Here is a 20,556-nt window from a genome sequence, read left to right on the forward strand (position 1 = left end):
TTAGGCTGTTGTGAGCTATGAGTGATCCAGACAACACTGCCCTGAACGTCTCTGTACAGTTTTTTGTTTGTGAATCTAAGTTTTTGTCTCTCTAGGAGGACCATCCCAGGAGCATCCGTGTTTTAAATTCCCTTTTTTTTTCTCTCGCAGCCGACTGTGCTCTCAGTGCACACATTAATATTTTTATTCAGCAGGTTATATGGGCTTGGAGCCCGTGGGTCTCTAGATGAAACTTGGATCTAATGAAAAACTTCAAAGGGAAGGGAAATGGCCTAATTTGTTGCATGTGTAATTGATTAGACCTGGGTCAGTTCAATGACTTAGAGAATAATCATTTACTATATACTGGAGCTCAGTTAACTTTCTTATCCCTAAGATAGTGATAGGGGTTAGGAAGGGGGAGGAGATCCGGTGAGACGCTAAGCTGGTACAGTAGGAAATCTGCACACACATATTGCTTATGGCCTGTCTGCAATGAGTTAGTTTTCCAGCCCAGGGACAGTCTGGAGCAGTGTGATCTGCAGACCAGCCTCAGCACTCCAGGCCGAGCCTGAGGCCAGGTGTCCAGGAGGGCGATAAGGCACTCCAGGGGCTGGACATCACAGTCTCCTGGCAGCAGCGAAGCCTGCTCACTGCTGAACTCTCTTTGTTCAGCTCACTGTAAAATGGCAGCTGGAAATGAAATGTAAAGGTGGTTTCTTCAGGGTGTTAACCCTCCATCTTCCAGATTGCCGATGCCTGATTAAAGCACACTTTATTTTTTATTTTTAAAAAGATTTATTTATTTATGCATACAAGAACTAGGGTACAGGCCAGAGGTGCAGGGGTGAGATTTACCAGAGACAGAGTGGGAAGCAGAACAGGCAGACTGACTGAAATACACTGCTGAGAGGAGCAGCGGGCGAGATGGGAGAGGTCTGCTGCGCCATGTGGGTAGCTCCCTGGCTGGCCAGGATCAAATTTGTGCGGCAGAGGCTGCGAACAGCTTCATAGTGCGGTGCTTAACCCCGTGCACCACCAGGAGACCCTAAAGCGCATTTTAAATATTCAATTCCTGTCTGAGAAGACTCAGAGAGAGAAAGCCTTTGTCAAAGCAAGACAGCCAAGAAAAGGCCAGACACCTGGCCCCAGGCGCTTCTGAAGCAGGGCAGCCTAGTCTCCGAAACTAGAGCCTCTGGAAGCTGCCAAATTTGCTGTTTGTTGCAGCGTGTAACCGAGGTCCTGGGCCAAAGCAGGAGCTCCATAAATAGAAATATTAGTGATGACTATTATCTTTGCTATTAAACTATTCCCTGCCCCGCCCCCCGCCCCCCCCCCCCCCCCCGACAATCCCCAAGAGCGCGCGGCTTTCTGAGCAAAACAGTCGGGGAGGAGAGGAGACTGGACCCCAGGCACTAAATCGAGGAGCCGGCAAGCCCCGCCCCGTGGCACGAGGTTGGCGATCTCGGGGCAACCCGCCTCCCTAAGGCGGGGCCAACAGTGCGCCCGTCCAATGGGCAGGCGAGGATGACAGTCTTTCTCCGTCGCCTAGCGACAAGGGAGGCGTGTCGATCTTACAACCAATGAGAAGAGGCGTCAGGGGGCAGGGGCGGAGCAAGGTGCCACGCCCCCCGGCGGAAGCGTGCGCGGGTCTTTAATTCCCGCGGGGAGAAGCCGGGGCCTCGGGACCCCGGGTTGCAGCCATGGCGCTTCGCTGGGGTGTCGTGGCTGTCGGCCTCATCTCCAGCGACTTCACCACCGTGCTGCGGATGCTACCGCGCTCCGAGCATCAGGTCCGCCCTCCTCCGGAGCCCTGGGGAGGAGGAGACCCGAGGGCCGGGCCTGGGTCCGCAGGAGGGGGCTGAGGGTCCGCAGGAGGGGGCTGAGGGTCCGCAGGAGGGGGCTGAGGGTCCGCAGGAGGGGGCTGAGGGTCCGCAGTAGGGGGGTGAGGGTCCGCAGGAGGGGGCTGAGGGTCCGCAGGAGGGGCTGAGGGTCCGCAGGAGGGGGTGAGGGTCCGCAGGAGGGGGGTGAGGGTCCGCAGGAGGGGGCTGAGGGTCCGCAGGAGGGGGTGAGGGTCCGCAGGAGGGGGCTGAGGGTCCGCAGGAGGGGGCTGAGGGTCCGCAGGAGGGGGTGAGGGTCCGCAGGAGGGGGTGAGGGTCCGCAGGAGGGTGTTGCGGGCCAGCCGCAGCAGTCTGGGTGTCAGGGGTTCCTGAAGGATGGGAAGGCGTGGGCGCAATTGCAGAGAATGATAAAGGAAGGGGAAGGGGAAAGAGGAGACGCAAACACTCGGTCAGGGTCAGGGTGCAGGCACCGTCCTGCTGAGGGTCCGGGCAGTCCTTTATTGATACTGAGCAAATGGTGAGTGCACAAGCATGTGCGTTAAGGTAGGACGATAACAGTCATCACATGTTTTTTCAAGAGCAGCCAAAGGTCTGTTTGCCAGCCCGCAGAGGTTATGACACTTACTGTTTTTTGTCTTAAAGAAGGCACAGTTGCTAAACAAATGTTTTCAAAGTAGTTATTTACTTTAAACAACCCAACAGTTATTATATTACTAGCAAAACGCCTATGTGTCTGCAACTAACATCTCCAAGTTTGCCATGGTGAACGATTAACTATGGGCTAGAGGAAAACAAAGGCAGAAGGTTACCTGGGGGAAGGGAGACAAAGGGATATTTTCTAACCTATAAAGTTTAGCATATAACCAAATGATTAAAGCAGAAAACAGAAGGCTATTATAAAGAAGTCATCATCTATAGTATATTGTTTTAATATTGGTTTGATATTAAGGAACCAAGGGCCTGGCGGGCGTTCGTGTCAGGCAAGCTGCACTGACTCTTCCCTAGCCCCCAGCTCTCAGTAAAGGGAGGAAGTGTCCTAGTCTAACAAAAGATAAGTCCGCTACTTATCTGGTCAGCCTAGTTTCTGTATCGAGATTGCTGGTTGTTGTTTTAAAGAACTACAAATAACTTCATCAGGGACAGGGTGGTTATAGCTTTTGGTTTTCGAAGTGTTTAGTATGTGACATATCAGGAGCTGTCACATTGACTATTTCCAAATGCATTATTGGTGCTGCCATGTTTATTAGCTTAACCAGTAACAAAATTGTTGACTATTCTCGAATGCATCCTCTGACAGCTACCATATCAATTGTTACATCCAGGGGAATTAGCCCTAAACAAACAGGAAAAATTTAGCAGGAGCTGGCTGGCTATGGGTCTTCTGGCTTAACAGGAATTTTCTTTAAGGACTTTGACCGAGAAATATTTACAGCCTTTTGTTCCCAGTTTTTTCACTTTGTTAATTTAAAGCCGAATGTTGAATTACCGCCTTTTGGCAGAGAACTACTAATTTTATAAAAAATGTAATATTTGTATCGTGCAGTGCCATTTGTCATCAAATTGGTTATTTAGTAATTGATCAAACACCATTTGCAGTTTTACTTTTAAATGCATATTTTAGCAATGGTAGAAACTAGCCATAAACAAATGAGGAGAACCTTGGAGTCAGCTCACGAGATTCCTGATTTTTCAGAAATCTGCCCCATGCCCGGACTTTTGTCAGACGACATGAGTAGCGCGGCTCCCAATAGGAGGGGAGTCAGGGTCTGAAGGAGGCGGGGTGAGGGTCCGAAGGAGGGGGGCTGAGAGTCCGCAGGAGGAGGGTGAGGGTCTGCAGGAAGGGGGGCCTCGGGTCCGCAGGAGCGGGGGTGAGGGTCCGAAAGAGGGGAGTTAGGGTCCGAAGGAGGGGGGCTGAGGATCTGAAGGAGGAGGGGGTTGAGGGTCCAAAGGAGGGGGTTGAGGGTCTGAAGGAGGGGAGTTAGGTTCCAAAGGAGGGGGGGTGAAGGGCCGAAGGAAGGGGAGTTAAGAGGCCGAAAGAGAGGGTTGAGGGCCCGAAGGAGGGGGAGTTAGAGGCCGAAGGTCGTGGACTTGAGTCCCCAAAGCTTAACAACCTCCTAACTCGTTGCTCACTGCCTTCTCTGTCCTGAAAACAGGAGTTGCGGGAGCTTCCGGCGGGTCTGGATCTGGGCTGCTGGGAAAAGAAGTCTCGATATTGGGGACCTTAGTGATCGCTTGCCCTAAGTCTCCTTTCCCAGGGCCCGGTGTCCAGCCCCCGTCACCTCCTCTCCCGGGACCACATCTTCCTGTCTTGGGGTGATCTCTCTTCTCATCCCAGGACCTCCTCCATCCACCTGTCTCCCAAGGCTGCCCCAGGCCCTCAGTGTAACCCCTGTGTCCCTCCAGGTGGTGGCGGTAGCGGCCCGCGACCTGAGCCGGGCGAAGGAGTTTGCACGGAAGCACGACATCCCCAAGGCTTATGGCTCCTATGAGGAGCTGGCCAAGGACCCCAACGTGGGTGAGTGGCCAGTGCCGCAGGGACGCTCCAGGGGCGCTCTGTTCGGGCTGCCCCACGACTGCTGCAAGGCTCCGCGGGATGGGAGCAGACCCTTGGGAGTTTGGAAGAACCGTGGGTTGGGGGCCTCCCTGGTGGCGCAGCAGGTTGTACGCAGCCTCCGGAGCGCAGGTTCGAGTCCCGGCCAGTCAGGGAGATACCCACATGGCGCGGTAGACCTCTCCTGCCACACCCACTGCTCCCCTCAGCAGTGTATTTCAGTCTGGCCTGTACCCCAGCTCTTGTATAAAAAAATAAATAAATCTTAAAAAAAAAAAAAAAAAAAGGAACCGCGGGTTGGGAGGCAGAGCTGTCGAAACATGTGGTAAGGATTAATGAGCTGTCTAAGGTGAGCTTGCAATTTAGCGGCCAGGCTCCCCGCTAAGGGCGAAGCTTGAATTTCTAAAGCAGCGGAAGGAGCCCGTTCAGGCTTCAGTGGGCCTTGTGGTCGGGCCTGGGGCGGGCCTGCCTGGCCTGGATGGGGAGGCAGGACCATGCAGGTGGACGAGAACCAGGCTCTGGAGTGCGGGCTGCCGCGGTGGGTGTTTTGCTCCTCAGCTTGCCCATCCCAGTCTCATCTGCGAAATGGACAAAATCACAGCCTCTCCCTGTTGGTGGCCGTGGGAGGCGGAAATGATTTCATGTGATAGCTTCGCGGGGCCGGCAATAACCTGAAGAAACAGAGCAAGGGCAGAGAGTGGCCGGCTCCTAGTCACGGGAGACCGTCGGGTGGGACCGGAGCTGGCCCGCTTCTCGGGGGACCCCAGTTCTTCAGTCGCCGGGGCGACGCCGCTGACCTCTTGCCGCCGTCCTCCTTCCAGAGGTGGTCTACGTCGGCACCCAGCACCCCCAGCACAAGGCCGCCGTGTTGCTGTGTCTGGCCGCGGGGAAGGCCGTCCTGTGCGAGAAGCCCCTGGGCGTGAACGCCGCCGAAGTGCGCGAAATGGTGGCCGAGGCGCGGTCCCGCGGCGTCTTCCTCATGGAGGTGAGGGCGACCGGGGCTTCCAGGAGCTTCCAAGAGCCAGTGCGGCGCTTCTGGCCATTACCAGCCGTGGCTGCCCGAGGACCGCGGAATGAATGGTGGTTGGCGAGTTTGCCTGGGCGAGCGGTGCCCTAGGCCGTGCCATCTGCTGGGGCAAAAGCCACTGCGCTTGGCCCTTCGCTAACGTGGCCGCCGGACAGCCTTTCAGGAAGGGACAGGGAAAGTGGCACAGAATGGCAGTGGGCTTACTTTGGGTGGATTTCCAGGGATGGAGGTCAGAGGGACCCAGGAACCCCTAACAACCCCCAACATCAAGCAAAAGCCTTTATCAGACTTGGCTACTTTTGGTTTTTTTGTGTTGTTGTTTTTTTTTTTTTTTTTTTTTTTTTGTGGGACCCTTGCTGGTGGCCGGGGATCGAACTGGCACTGCAGAGGCTGCAGGCAGCCTCGCAACCCAGCGCTCAACCGCCGCGCCACCAGGGGAGGCCCTGACTTGGCTACTTTTGACATTTGATATTTTGCCAGTTGATTAAAATGGTCCCCAGGGGCCTCTCCTGGTGGCCCAGGCGGTTGAGCCCAGTGCTGTGAAGCTGTCTGCAGCCTCTGCAGCGCTGGTTCGATCCCGGACAGCTGGAGAATCCCACATGGCGCAGCAGACCTCTCCTGTCTCCCGGCTGCTCCCCTTAGCAGTGTATTTCACTCAGTCTGCCTGTTCTGCTCCCCGCTTTGTCTCTGGTGAATCCTCTCACCCTTCTGTGCATCTGGCCTGTACCCCGGTGGCGCAGCGGTTGAGTGCTGGCCTGCAAAGCTGCCCGCAGCCTCTGCAGTGCCGGTTCGATCCCTGGCCATCGGCAAGGGTCCCACATGGTGCGCAGACCTCTCCTGCCACGCCCGCTGCTCCCCTCAGCAGTGAATTTCGTCAGTCTGCTGTTCTGCTCCCCGCTCTGGCTCTGGTGAATTCTCTCACCCTCCTACACTTCTCACTGTACCCAGTGCTTGTATAAATAAATAAATAAATCTTTAAAAAAAAAAAAAGTACCACCACAGACTGGGTGACTTACACAACAGAGACTTCTTTCCTACACCTCTAGAGGCCACAAGTTTGAGATCAGTGCGTAAGCAGCATGACTTTTGAGGCCTCTGCATGGCTTGTTGATGGCTGACTTCTCCCTGTGTTTTCACGTGGCCTTCCCCCTCTATATGCCTGTCTCCTAATTTCCTCTTCTAAGGAAACTATAATCTTACTGCATTAAGATCCACTCCAATACCTTGTTTTAACTTAATTATCTCTTTATTTTTTTTTAAAGATATATTTATTTATGCATACAAGAGCAGGGGTACAGGCCAGAGGTGCAGGGGATAAGAGGATTCACCAGAGACAGAGTGGGGAGCAGAACAGGCAGATTGACTGAAATACACTGCTGAGGGGAGCAGCGGGGAGACAGGAGAGGTCTGCTGCACCTTGTGGGTAGCTCCCTGGCCAGGGATGGAACTAGTGATGCAGAGGTTGTGGATAGCTTCACAGTGCCATGCTTAACCCCTTGTGCTACCTCTTTAAAATCCACATCTCGGGGGCCTCTGTGGTGACACAGGGGATAAGTCTCAGCACTATGAAGCTATTGGCAGCCACTGCAGCATGAGTTCAATCCCCCACCAAGGAGATCACTCACATGACACAGCAGCAGACCTCTCCTGTCTTGCCTGCTGCTCCCCTCAGCAGTGTATTTCAGTCAGTCCACCTGTTCTGCTCCCTACTCTGTCTCTGGTGAATCCTCTCACCCCCCAACACCTCTGGCCTATACCCCAGTTCTTCTATGCAAAATAAATAAAATAAAATTTTATTTTATTTATTGTAAGATAAATAAAGGAATGATTTTTTAATTATTACAATAATAATTCACAATAGAGGAATAATTTATAAAGAGGAAATACAATAAAGGAATAATTTTTTAAAAATCCCCATCTCCAAATACACTGGAGAATCTCAACATAGGGAATTTGGTAAGGATGCCAACTTACCATCACATCGGGAGACTAGGGCAATGGTCCAGAGGCAAAGGAGAAGACTGAAGTTGGGGGCCATGAGAGTGGAGAGGGGGGCAGAGCAGAGAATCAGAGGCAGGAAGGTCATACCTTAGGGACTAGTGGACTGTGGAAAGAAGGGGGGGTCTTGGCCTCCCTGGTGGCACAGTGGGTTGAGCGCAGCACTGTGAAGCTGTCCACAGCCTCTACAGTGAGGGTTCAATTCCTGGCCAGCCAGGGAGATACCCACATGGCCTGGCAGACCTCTCCTGTCACACCCACTGCTCCCCTCAGCAGTGTATTTCGATTATCTGCCTATTCTGCTCCCTGCTGTCTCTGGTGAATCCTCTCACCCTCCCACACCTCTGGCCTGTACCCCAGCTCTTGTATAAAAATAATTAAATATTTGAAAAAAAAAAAGAAGGGGGTTCTTGTTTGGAGACTGTTGGCCAACAGGTACCTCTCAAGATTGGGGGAAATGATTGCTTAACTCCTGGACCCTCACCCATTCCTTCCCCTCCTCATCTCTCTCCCCTCTGCAGGCCATCTGGACCCGCTTCTTTCCTGCCCTAGAGACTCTGAGGTCTGTTCTGGCCCAGGGTACTCTGGGGGACCTTCGGGTGGCTCGGGCAGAATTTGGGAAGGACCTTACCCATGTACCCCGAGCTGTAGACTGGGCCCAGGCTGGCGGTGGCCTGCTGGACATCGGCATCTACTGCATCCAGTTCATCTCCATGGTCTTTGGTGGGCAGAAGCCAGAGAAGATTACAGCTGTGGGAAGGCGCCATGAAACAGGTATGGTCTGTCCTGGAGTACCAATGGCCATGGAAGTGCTCCCTTCTTCCTGGGAGCACTAAGCTGGGAATAAGCCTCCTAGCCCATGAGGATCAGGTTAAACAGCTGCAGGGACTTTCCACATCACGTCCTGCCGGAGACAGCTCCGGTGAACAGGGTTGAGAGGGGAACCCCAAAGAACCTGGAAATACAGAACTGACAGACACAAAATAGAGTTGAAGAGAAGCGGGACCCAGGGGACACAAGGCTTCTTATCCTGAGCTCAAACATCCTGAGTGCCCGGTGCAACTCATTTTTATTGATACATACCGCTCCCCTCCCATCCTTGTTAGTTACTAGACAATAAATCACTCTCCTAGTATTTAGCCTGGTCTGGGTGCATGTTCACCGCCAAGGTTCTGCGTTACCAGGTATAATCTACTCCCTTTCTACTCTGGCCTTTCTCTTGGGCTTCGCTCTGCTAACACAGAAAGGACATCGTGGTCTGGACACGGGCTGGTCTTCCAGCTGGTGTTGACCGGTCTACCAGTCATGACCTTGTCAGTCTCCTTGTCCTGGCACTTCACGCCTTCGGGGTCTCCAACAACATACTATATAATTGTTTCTTTTGAAGTGTTTCATTCCAAGGCTTTTGTATGGTCACAGAGTTGCGTAACCATCACCATCATCAATGTGAAAATATTTTTGTTACTCTAAAAAAAAGATACACAAAAAATCCACTCTACATCCAACCCTCCCCTCCCGGCCCTGAGCTCTTGCGTGACTACTCATTTACTTGCTGGCTCCTTGGATCTGCCAAATCCTGGGCATTTGGGACAGACAGCATCCTGTGATGTGCAGCCTTTCAGTCGGCCGTATCAAGTGAGGTCTCTTGCCCAAGGACCCACAGACCAGATTTGAGGCCAGACCTGTTCCCTGCCTTCTCCCAGGTGTGGACGACACAGTGACTGTGTTACTCCAGTACCCCGGAGGGGTCCACGGAAGCTTCACCTGCAGCATCACAGCTGAGCTCTCCAATACGGCTTATGTGAGCGGTACCAAGGGCTATGCCAAGGTGAGGCATGACCAGCCAAGCTGGGATGGGCCCAAATTCGGGAAGCGCAGCCCTAATAACAGGAGCTGCTAGAGCTGGAGATTCAGCCTTTCCCCACGTCATTGCTAAGGGCTCCATCTTCAGTCGCCAGGCCGTGTGGTGGGACTTGGACCTTCCCAAGGGTGGGCATGTGGTCTGTCAAAAATCCTTAGGCCTGAGGAGAAGCCAGTGTGAGAGAGCAGTGTGACCTTTGTGATTGCTTCTGGCACAGAATCTGGGCATAACCAAAGGTTGACTTCACTAGACTTCTGGGGCCCTGTTGCTAGAAAGAAATCCTATTCTGAGCTGAATCATTTGGAACCTACCCCAGACCTGTGTCCACTACTTCTCTGCATTTCCATTTGGTCTAGACATGGGTATGGGAATAACATAGGCTTCTGGAGCGATGGGACGTGAGGAGAAAAGATTCCTAGTGGCCAAGAAGGTGCTGGGTTGAGTCTCCTTGCAAAGATTCACATGATAACTGTGTTACCCCAGTACCGTGGAGGGGTCCATGGAAGCTTCACCTGACAGGGGATAGACCGAGACTTCTCTACTAGGTCTAGGCCTCCACTAGGGCTTTGCCATCTGGGGTGACAGGCAGGCTTCTCCTGTGGCATCTGGACTGCCAAGGAACATACCCCCAGCAACCAGAAAGGGGGAGGGCATCAGCTCTTAACCACCAGGCATGAGGGGGTCCCTGTATATCACTCAGTAGCCCTACTGGTAGGGGCAGTAGGAACACCTGTTATCTGCCCCAGGTCCTGGACCCCTGCTGGTGCCCAACACAGTTGGTGGTAAATGGAGAGCATAAGGAGTTTTCGCTGCCCCCAGCCCCAAACAAGGAGTTCAACTTTACAAATGGACCGGGCATGACTTACGAGGCGCAGCATGTCCGGGAGTGCCTGCGCAAAGGTAAGGATTTGGAATGTGGGGGACAGGAGTGGGAGGGCCCAAAGGCAAAGCCTCAGTAATGCACATAGCTGTTTAGAACTACAACTCCCAGGACCCCCTGGGGCATCCTTCTGCCTGAACCTTATATTATTGTTCCTCATGGGATTCTGGGAATTGTAGTTCTTTTTTGGGGGGGGGGCCCTCTGGGGGTTGAGTAGGAGTCACCCTAATGGCACTCTCCCCCAGGCCTGAAGGAAAGTCCGGTGATTCCTCTGGCGGAAAGTGAGCTCCTGGCTACCATCCTTGAGGAGGCAAGGAAGGCCATTGGGGTCACCTTCCCCCAAGACAAGCGCTGATGCATGTCCTGAATAAATAAAGACATAGTTTGCACAGAGATCTTGCCAGTCAGTGGTGGTTTGTTGGGAGCTGATGAGAGCCAACCATCAAAGGAGAATAAATTTGGTGGAAGGATGTGGGGAAGAAGATGAAGGTGGGGTCAGAGTCACATTTCTCACATGTTCGCAGAGGAGGCAACTGGGGAAGATCCATGGCTTGCCTGTCACAACCTGTGTGACCTCAGCAGGGCCCGGAGCGTGGGTAGGAGGTGTCCCTAACCTCTCTCTCCCCCAGTTTCTCTCTGCCTTTGCCTCCTCCGTAAAGGAGACATACCAGCGCGACCCTCTTCTGATGAAGAATAAATGGGTGTGGTGTGTGAATACCTTCTAGCACACAGTAGCTTCTCAACAATTGTTAGGTGATGGCCCTCTGCTTTGAGGCGAGGTCTTCTCTGCATCGGCCTCCAGAAGCTCCAGATCTACAGTACAGTCATTTCAACAGCAAAGATGGGACGTGCCTTCACAAGAGTTTCAATGTAGGATAGTCACCGTCGGGGTCATCTGCTGCTCCCTTAGTGTGGTTGTGAAGTCAGCCCCACTCAACTTGCAAGTAATTGAAGGGAGCTTTATGTAGGTGCGTGGCCAGCCAGTTAAAGTCAACTCTGCAAACTGAGGGTAAAGTTCTCATCAGCAGACTGGCAGACTTGAGACCAGAAAGAGCCAGGTTTGGATTGAAGTCCAAAGGCAGGAAGAAAGTGAATGTTCCAGTTTGAACACAGTCAGGCAGAAAGACTTCTTACTTTGGGCGGCCCAGTGGCACAAGGGGTTAAGTCTCAGCACCGTGAAGCTATGGCCAGCCACTGCAACATGAGTTGGAACATGAGTTTGATCAGCAGCCTAGAAGCTGACCCACATGGTGCATCGCACTCATGCTGCAGAGGCTGCGGGTTGCTTCATGGTGCGGTACTTAGCCCCTTGGGCCACCAGGGAGGCCCAGATGGGTTCATTTTTCACACCCGGAGGCAGAACGGGAAACCCGCAATTCTTCCTATTGTCCTTCACCCAAGACCTTCCTAGGTCAGCCTTCAGGGCCCTTTGTCTCTGGGAATCTTAGCTGATCTCCTCAACATCACTTAATTCCCCCTTTCATGGCCCTTTCTCTGTTTACAAAGGTTCTTCCTCTTCCAGCTTGGTAATTCATTTCTGTTTTTTTAAAAAAAGATTCATTTTATTGATTCATTTAAAGATTCATTATTTATGCATACAAGAACTGGGCTGTAAGCCAGAGATGTGGGGGTGGGGTGTGAGAGGATTCACCAGAGACAGAGTGGGGAGCAGAACAGACAGATCTACTGAAATACACTGCTGAGGGGAGCAGCGGGGAGACAGGAGAGGTCTGCTGCACCATGTGGGTAGCTCCCTGGCCAGGGATCAAACTTGTGCAGCAGTGGCTGGTGATAGCTTGATTGTGCTGAGACTTTAACCCCTGCGCCACCAGGGAGACCCTTAACAGATTTTAAAATATGTGTGCACTCAAACAATCACCACACAGATCAAGCACAGTTGGGACAACCTGGCAGCCCTTCTTGGGGCCCCAAAGTTCCACACGCTGCCAATCTAGCACCGTGGATTTTGCGACTTTTTGAACTTCATGTTCCTGTTGTTCACACATACCCCCGGGATTTAGGCGTCTGAAATGTGCTGCCTCAGTGAATGCCCTTTTTGACCCGTGGGGGGTCTCTGACAGGCGCTTAGGGATCCTGCCTTGGAGACAACACACCCCCACTTGTGGCTGCCTGCAGGAGCGGAAGTTCTCTAGGGCGTGTCGCACAGGCAGGGCGGGGTGCTGGGCTGGCTTTATTTGGCAGCAGTCTGTAGAGGCTTTGGCCAATCAGGCAAGGGTGTAAAGGCAAGACCTCAGTCTTGAAGGACAGTCAGTGGAGAGAGCAGCGGTCGGTCAGGAACCGGTTCCCCAGAGGTGAGCCTGGATGGGCGGGAGGGAGGAGGGTGACCCCCGCAACCCCCAGGACGTGCCCCCTGCCGGCTCTGGCTCGAGATATGGGAGCACTCCCTGGCAGGACCTCCCTGATGGGGCGCCGCCAGCCCCAGCCCCTTCTTCCCCGGGGCCCCCGGCTCTCTGACTTCCGCACCCGATCTCTTCCTGCGGGGTGCTCTCGGACCCCACAAGCACCTGGAGACCCCTGGATCCAGACCTCCCTGGACAGGCCCACTTCCTGCCTCAGCCCTGGTGGGAGGGGCGGCTCTCCTCTCTGCCCCTCAGGCCAGAGAGCTGCACCCCTTAAGTGTTGCCCAGTCCCTTCCCCCAGAAGAGTGTGGGACACAGGCTGGGCCTCCCAGCCTCTTTCTCCATCAGGGACACAGTGTCCTGTTCCCGGTCACTTTATCTCTCAGGCCCCCAGAAGTCCAGTGCCTCGCCCCCCAGCTTGGCCTTCCTCGGGGACCATGAGCAGCTCCCCACCCCCATGACCCTCCAGGACTCCAGAGTCCTGTTGTGCCTAACAATCGAACAACACGTTCCTCAAGAGATCAAGGACAACCGCTGCAAGGCTCTGCAGCCATTTTGAGAAATAACTGCCATCTCAAAAGGGCACAGCTAGGTTTCATTTCTGGGCGGAAACCACAACATCAGGAGAAACAAAACCTAGCTGGCACCATGAGAGCTGTCTAATCAGGGTGGGCCCTGCCCCAGGTGTGAAAAGTCCCCACATCCTGTCAACAAAGTACAAAAACAGCTGGTTGCTCTGGGAGGGGGTCCCTCTCTCAACCTGGTGAGACTGCTGTGTCAGTGCTCCAGTCAGAGCTGGGCCCTCGCTTAAGCTAGCATCTCTGGCTTCATGTGGTTTTGGGAACCTCGGACGGAGTTAAGGCCCCAACACCTAACAGCATTAATGACAAACTGCATTCCAGAGATAGCTTCGACAGTTGCGAGCGCGCCAAATTTGGAGAATGCATCCTTGAAGCCAATGAGTGATGGCCAGCACGATTTAATTTTTTGAAACAGCTTGTAACCCTATAAAAAATCCACGTTCCCTGAGTCCGGGGCTGTCGATATCCGCCGCTGCGTCGGTGCCTGTCGTGGGCCCAGCCTCGAGCCTGCAATAAACTCCCTTTTGTTCTTGCAGCGTTGTCCTGGATCTCTCGGGAACACGTTGTTCGATCTTTAGGCACAACAGTCCAGACACCCCGCCCCTCCTTCCTCCTGCAGGGCCCACCAGCTCATGGAGCAGATCATGGAGACAGGGGCCATTTTGCTCCGGAGGTGAGGAGGCGGCCATTTTGCTTCGTTATTGGGGAGCGGCTTTGAGGAGTGGCCCCTTTCTGGCTCTGCATCCTCCACTCCTTTTATTTTCAGTTACATCTGTGATCAAATAGGACGAGGCGCAAAGTATATAGCTGAGCTGGCCCTAGAGTGGGTGTCCCAGGACCCACACATCAAAAAACTGCTGAAAGTTCTCAAGCGCATGGCACAAGAAGTGGACAAGGACAAGAAGCTGCAGAGGTGCGGCCCCAGGACCCAGGAATCCAGTCACTGGTCACCTTCATACACCAGGAGGCCCAGCTTCAGCCCCCAACCCCCTCCTCTCCTGCGATCCACACCCACAAGCCTTGCTCCTTCACACCCAGGGTCCAGGGTCCAATCACTCAACACAGGATTCCGAACTCCAGGCCGTCCCCTCCCCTGGGATCCTGAAACCCTCCTCAGGGAGCCATTTTCCTCTCTCCCCTAAATGTCCCCTGTCTGCATGTTGACCCCTTGCTTTTCATTTCAGCCTCGCCCAGGTCCCTTTACGTCAGGGATGAGGTGGCTAGCGGGGTCTCCACACTCTGCTGACACTCCCCCCATCACAGCTCTCCTCTTTCCTGCAGGCTGATGGGAATGGACAGAGCCTTCACCCTTGAGGGCTTTACTGAAATGGCATGCCATATATTTTCAGACGGCATCACCTGGGACCGGGTTGCTCTCTTTTTCTACGTCGTCAGCAAAGTGGCGCTCAAGGTGGGCAGCTGCAGTGTGGGCAGCCCAGGGAGGCGCCCCCAGAACCCTGAGACCTGGGAGTCCTGACCGTACCCCTGTGGCAGCCCTGTGTCCACAGAGGGAATTGACAGAGACAGCTGTGGCTCCTGGTCTGCTCCTTCCTTCGCTTATTCGTTCAACACGCGTGGGCCCACCAACACTGCAAAGCAGGCTGCTGGGTCCTGCTCTCCTGCCACCCTCGTGTTGTCACATGGTCAGGAAAGACTTCTAAGAGGAGGTGACATTAAGCCAAAGCCGGGAGGACAATAAAGACGCAGCGATATAGAAGGGTCAGGAGGGCAGAGGCGTCTGGCAGAGGACACAGCAAGTGCCAATGTCCTGAGGCAGCGCCAGGTCTGTGCTGAAGGCAGTGAGATGGGTGAGGGCTGAGGGCAGAGTGTGGGACCCTGAAGGACCTTAGCTTTCCTCACAGGGACACAGGAGGATTGTCTCCTGTCTCTGCCTCTAAAAATGAGAATGAGGGGCCTCCCCGGTGGCACAGTGGTTGAGCGCTGGGTTGCGAAGCTGCCCGCAGCCTCTACGGCGACGGTTCGATCCCCGGCTGCTCCCCGGCCACCGGAGGAGGGTCCCACATGGCGCGCAGACCTCTCCTGCCGCCCGCTGCTCCCCTCAGCAGTGTACTTCGGTCCTTCTGCCTGCTCTGCTCCCCGCTCTGGCTCTGGTGAATTCTCTCACCCTCCCGCACTTCTGACTGTACCCAGTGCTTGTATAAACAAACAAACAAACAAACAAATAAATAAAACATGCCTCTATAAAAAAAAGGTATTTAAAAAAATAAAAATGAGAATGAGGTGACTGATTTTTTTTTTAATTTTTTTCAAAGATTTATTTATTTATTTATACAAGCACTGGGTACAGTCAGAAGCGCGGGAGGGTGAGAGAACTCACCAGAGCCAGAGCGGGGAGCAGAGCAGCAGAAGGAACGAAGTACACTGCTGAGGGGAGCAGCGGGCGGCAGGAGAGGTCTGCGCGCCATGTGGGACCCTCCTCTGGTGGCCGGGGATTGAACCAGCACAGCAGAAGTTGCGGGCAGCTTTGCAGCCCAGCGCTCAACTGCTGCGCCACCGGGGAGGCCCAAGGTGACAGAATTTTCATTTGAAGATTATTCTCACATATGCAGCCAAGTGCTCCTTGTGCAGCCCACTGTTGTGGCTGTGAGGCTGTTCACTCTGGAATCCTGGTAGCTTTTCTCTGCAGACACTCAAAGTGGAAGAAGGATTATCACAGAACATTGTTTGGCAACTATAGTTGGGAAAGGGACTGTGAGGCGCAGGGGCAAAAGCTGGGACCCTAGTGGGGGACACCCAGAATGGACCCACCAAACGATGAGGGGCCGGGACTCAGGTGGGAGCGGGGGTGGGAGGAAGTGGCTTTCTGGATGTGTTTGTAATATGGAGCTGATGGGGCCTGAATGTTGGAGGTGGGGGCAGCATTCAGTGCTGGGGGCTCATGTGGATCTGGGGAGAAGCAGCCCCATAGAGGGTGGAAGGGGGCGTCCAGGGAGTTGGAGAGCAGGTCACGGCAACTGGGGGTGTTGAGTCTTAGCTGGCAGGTAAGTCAGACAAGGCCTATTTAGGCAGAATAACCAACATGCACAAAGGTCCTGAGGCAGAAAGGAGTTTCGTGTGAATGAAGATTGGAAAAAGGATGAGACACCAAAAAGTAAAAGAAAAATTCAGTGTGAGCAAGGAGAACTTGTACACCGGCCTGTGGCAGCCCATGCCTTGGTTTGGATCCCAGGGGTACTTGGGAGGATGGACGGGTCCTAAGCAGGGCAGTTGCCAGTGATGAGATCCAAGTTATGAGTGGGAAGAACCACAGGGGGTCAGGGGGGAGGCAGAGGTTTGAGAAAGGGGCCTGGGGAGTCACCTGGCTGTGGGAGCTCGGTCCCTACTCCCACTTCATCACCGTAGGCCGTGATCGAGGACAAGGAGATGCTGATCAACCCTATCGTAGGCTGGGCGCTGGGCTTCCTTCGTAAGCGACTGCTGACCTGGATCCAGGAACAGGGTGGCTGGGTGAGGCCCTTAACCGCCCCCTCCCCCACTCCACTGGGACCTGGGGATCTTCCTGAACCCACCACAGAGCTGCTCCCTTTCTCATTTTCTGATAATCACATGCGGTCTATAATGTGTTTCCTCACGTGTCCCTTCAACTGAGTGGATCTGGTCACTGACCCTTCCTGCTGGTGACCTCTGACCTCCCAGTTACCCTTGACCTAACTAGTACTTTTTACCCTCCTTGGGGTCTCCAGGTCCTCTAGAATTACTCAAATCTGTGATAATCCTTAACCCTCACTGCCTGGTCCTGACTCCCACAGTGCCCTTGTCTTCTCTCCCCACCTGCTCCCTGTGAGCGGGCCTTGGGGCTGCCCTGGCTGGGTGCTGACAGGAGATGTCTGTGTCCCAGGACGGCCTCCTCTCACAACACAGTAATCAAATCAAGTGGCTCGCAGTGGCAGTGGCAGTGGCCTTCATCGCAGTGGCAGTGGCCATCATTCCAAAGCAACAGCTGCCCTGGATCCAGGAACCAGATGGCTGGGTGAGGCCCTTCACCACACCCTCCCCCACTCCGCTGGGACCTGGGGATCTTCCTGAACCCACCACAGTGCTGCTCCCCTCCACATTCTCTGGTCATCAAATGTGTTCTAAAAGCATTGCCTCACATGTCTCATCAACTCCATTCATCTGGTCTCGACCCCTCATCTCCTGGTGACTATGACCTCCCAGGAACCTCTGACCTGACTGATACTTTCTACCCTCCCTTGGGCCTCCAGTTCCCTTGGAACCCCTCACATCTGATACTCCTTGGCCTTCACTCTCTAGTCCCCATTATCTTAGGCCCTGATCCCTGCTGCGCCCTTGACTTCTCCCTGACACCTCCCCCACCCCTGTCCCCATAGCTGGCCTGGGGGCTGCCCTAGCTGAGTGCTGATGAGAGATGTCTGTGTCCCCAGGATGGCCTCCTCTCGAAACATGAAGAGACACTCAAGTGGACGGCAGGAGGGGCAGATACACTCGAGTGGATGCCAGCAGTGGCAATGGCCATCGGGACCGGGCTGCTTGCCTTAGTCGGACTCCGGAGAACTTAGGCTGAGGCCCCAGCTGCCTTCATCTCTGTCTTCTCAGCATGAATATGGCATGTTTCCATGAAGGCTGAGGCTAGAGGCCCATCCTTCCTTTTTTATTGCCACCCCTTCTGCCTGTTGCTTCCCTCTACTCCAAATCATTCAAGTTTCGCAGGGAGAACCCCCAACTCTCATTTTTCTTACTTTTGGAATTATTGGGCGATTGGGGTGATCTGGGGTGATAAAACTTCAGGCCACACTTCCTGTCTGTGTCATTCGGCTCACTCCCTGGTTGGTTCCATCTCTTTACTGGGCGTGCCCCGTGCGCCCTGAGGGTCAGTGATGAGCTGGGTCCAGGCTGCCCTCCAGGTGCCCACATTCCCAACAGCACCTCCGTGGCACCCTGCTGCACCTCCCCCTGCAGTGACCCTCAGGGCTAATGGCTGTTGCCATGGTCCCTGAGGCCCGGCGTGGGCAAGGAACCATGCCCGCAGGGGGAGAACAGCAAACTCCCTGAGATGCAGAGAAGCCGAATGCCTGCCAAGAGATAACGACCACCAGAAGCCGCCACAAAGATGATTTAAAAAAATGCTGACCACCTGGAACCTTATCTCACTGTCTCAGATCTACAAACTTTATTTTGCTACAACTGTATTTCTAAAATCTTTCCCTTTTCTGGTCATTAGTTGCTAATTAAAAAATATATAAAAAGGCTAATACAAATGAAACATTACTAAACTCTGTGTAACAATAGAATTGTTAGTTTAATGATTTCTCTGTTGTGTCCTTGGCTTTGTTAGCTTTTAATGATAAAAATATTACTTTGTGAAAAGTATATTCACTGTTCCTATGCTTTTAGAGAACATATAAATACTGGCCACAAACCCAAAGAAAATTACACTCAGATTTACACTCTCCCTTGAAGTGTGTCTGTTTGTCATTTCTTTAGCCGAATCCCTGACCACCCTGCACAGTCTCTCAACCCTGAGACGGCCTCATCGTCTATTGCTGTGCTGGTCCCCGGCAGCACCCTCGGCTGTGGGGCTGCAGGCAGCGCTGGCCAGCTCTGTGCCCTCCAAGGAGGGCTTCATAGGTTGCGTCTTAACCCCCTTAGCCACCAGGGAAGCCCTGAAAAGGTTTATTTTTTATTGTTTTTTTTAAAAAGATTTATTTATTTACACAAGAACCAGACACAAGCCAGACTCGCGGGAGGGTGAGAGGACTCACCAGAGACAGAGCGGGGAGCAGAACATGCAGACTGATGAAATACACTGCTGAGGGGAGCAGCAGGCGCCACAGGAGAGGTCTGCTGAGCCATGTGGGACCCTCGCCATTCAGCCGGGATAGAACTGGTGCTGCAGAGGCTGCAGACAGCTTCACAGCACTGTGCTCAACTGCCTGCACCACCAGAGGAGGCCCTGAAAACATTTTATTTTTAATATTTATTTATTTATGCATACAAGAACTGGGGTGCAAGTCACAAGTGTAGGGTGTGAGAAGATTCACCAGAGACAGAGTGGGGAGCAGAACAGGCAGATTGACTGAAATACACTGCTGAGCAGAGCAGTGGGGAGACAGGAGAGGTCTGCTGTGCCATGTGGGTCACCTTCCTGGCCGGGGATTGAAATCGTTCTGCAGTGGCAGCAGATAGCTTCACAGTGCTGACACTGAGCCCCTTGTACTACCAGGGAGGATCCTCATTTCCTCTTCTAAGGACACTATAATCTTACTTGATTAGGGTCCACCTTGTTTTAACTTAATTACCACTTTACAATCCCCATATTTGGGGTCTTCTCTGGTGACACAAGGGGTGAAGTCTCGCACTATGAAGGCACTGCAGCATAAGTTCGATCCCCTGCCAGGGAGCTGACCCACATTGCGCAGCAGACCTCTCCTGTCTCACCTGCTGCTCCACCCAGCAGTGTGTTCCAGTCAGTCCGCCTGTTCTGCTCCTACTCTGTCTCCGGTGAATCCTCTATCCCGCTCACCTCTCACCTACCCCCCAGCTCTTGTATGCATAAATAAATAAAAATAAATCTTTTTTTGAAAGAAGACTTCTTACTTGAAAGAGGGTCAGCCTTTTTGTTCCATTTAACTGATTTGGATAAGGCCACATTTACCCATTTAAATGTTAAAAAAAATCTCATCCAAATATGCCCTCATGTAACCCCCCTGAATAATGTTAGCCCCGATATCTCACTACCATGCAGCCCTGGCACTTTGACACATGAATGAACTGTCAGCCTCCCTGGCACTGTGGTGTTTAGTGTCAGTAGTCTTGGGCTGCTGCAGGAGACAGAAGGAAAACTCTGTCTTCTTTAAGCCACTGTTCTATTAGCCTTTGCCAGAACAGCTCCACTGGCCTGACATAATTCCCTCTCCGATGAAGAGGCAGAGTTGAGTTTCATTTTCCTTGAAATTGTGTCATCTCAATTATTTTGTAGTCCTTGCAACACAGCAGAAAAACACTGCACAAATCTGGTCAGGAAGGGCAATGCCATTTCTTCCTGCGGCCTGATGCACTTTTTTTTTTAAATAAGATTTATTTATGTTTGCATACAAGAACTGGGCTATAGGCCAGAGTGTTGGGAGGGGTGAGAGGATTCACCAGAGCAGGGAACAGAACAGGCAGACTGATGAAATACGCTGCTGAGGGGAGCAGCGGGCGGCAGGAGAGGTCTGCGCTGCATGTGGGACCCTCGCTGGCGGCCGGGATCCAAAGGCACTGCAGAGGCTGCGGGCAGCCTCGCAGCCCAGATCTCAACTTCTGTGCCACCGGGGGAGACCTTAGAGCACTTTGCTAAAACACGCATTCACTCACTCCCTAAAATTGAAAGCAGATATTTTAACCACACTGGCTGAATGACAGGTTTCTGCAGCATCCCCCAGACTGTTTTCTCATGACTTGTTTCTTATCTTTTCCTGCTTACAAGGAGACACATGAACCCCACCCAGGAAAGT

The 20,556-nt window shown here is 53.2% G+C and overlaps 2 protein-coding genes across 3 annotated transcripts; both read left to right on the forward strand.

The window, feature by feature from the left end:
* The first annotated feature begins 1,633 nt into the window (after positions 1–1,633).
* On the forward strand, positions 1,634–10,526 carry DHDH (dihydrodiol dehydrogenase). Its single transcript, XM_037516944.1, has 7 exons — positions 1,634–1,772; positions 4,224–4,335; positions 5,193–5,356; positions 7,918–8,170; positions 9,100–9,224; positions 10,004–10,157; positions 10,383–10,526. Exons 1-7 carry the CDS (start codon positions 1,683–1,685, stop codon positions 10,490–10,492), a joined length of 1,008 nt encoding a protein of 335 aa, XP_037372841.1. The 5' UTR covers positions 1,634–1,682; the 3' UTR covers positions 10,493–10,526.
* Positions 10,527–12,345: 1,819 nt separating this feature from the next.
* Positions 12,346–18,536, forward strand: LOC119249545 (apoptosis regulator BAX-like). Of its 2 annotated transcripts, none has more exons than XM_037516948.2 (7): positions 12,346–12,449; positions 13,615–13,751; positions 13,845–13,991; positions 14,360–14,489; positions 16,442–16,546; positions 16,938–17,069; positions 17,485–18,536. In XM_037516948.2, the coding sequence occupies exons 2-7, from the start codon at positions 13,711–13,713 to the stop codon at positions 17,617–17,619; spliced, it is 690 nt and encodes a 229-aa protein (XP_037372845.1). In that variant the 5' UTR covers positions 12,346–12,449; positions 13,615–13,710; the 3' UTR covers positions 17,620–18,536. The 2 variants fall into 2 exon arrangements, with proteins under 2 accessions (XP_037372845.1, XP_054553257.1); XM_054697282.1 differs by having other exon boundaries at positions 13,698–13,751.
* Positions 18,537–20,556: the final 2,020 nt, after the last annotated feature.

Source organism: Talpa occidentalis, unplaced genomic scaffold (genome assembly GCF_014898055.3).
Source record: "Talpa occidentalis isolate TD23 unplaced genomic scaffold, MPIMG_talOcc4v2.1 talOcc4.17, whole genome shotgun sequence".
NCBI classification, from domain to species: Eukaryota; Metazoa; Chordata; class Mammalia; order Eulipotyphla; family Talpidae; genus Talpa; species Talpa occidentalis.

What these genes read in the sequence shown, in the direction of transcription:
- DHDH (XM_037516944.1), top strand. Translation starts at nt 1,683, where the DNA reads ATGGCGCTTCGCTGGGGTGTCGTGGCTGTCGGCCTCATCTCCAGCGAC. An exon ending in GGCCAAGGACCCCAACGTGG is followed by an intron (nt 4,336 to 5,192) that starts GTGAGTGGCCAG and finishes TCCTCCTTCCAG; the next exon opens with AGGTGGTCTACGTCGGCACC. An exon ending in GTACCAAGGGCTATGCCAAG is followed by an intron (nt 9,225 to 10,003) that starts GTGAGGCATGAC and finishes TATCTGCCCCAG; the next exon opens with GTCCTGGACCCCTGCTGGTG.
- LOC119249545 (XM_037516948.2), top strand. Translation starts at nt 13,711, where the DNA reads ATGGAGCAGATCATGGAGACAGGGGCCATTTTGCTCCGGAG. An exon ending in GGGGCCATTTTGCTCCGGAG is followed by an intron (nt 13,752 to 13,844) that starts GTGAGGAGGCGG and finishes TTTTATTTTCAG; the next exon opens with TTACATCTGTGATCAAATAG. An exon ending in TCAGCAAAGTGGCGCTCAAG is followed by an intron (nt 14,490 to 16,441) that starts GTGGGCAGCTGC and finishes TCATCACCGTAG; the next exon opens with GCCGTGATCGAGGACAAGGA.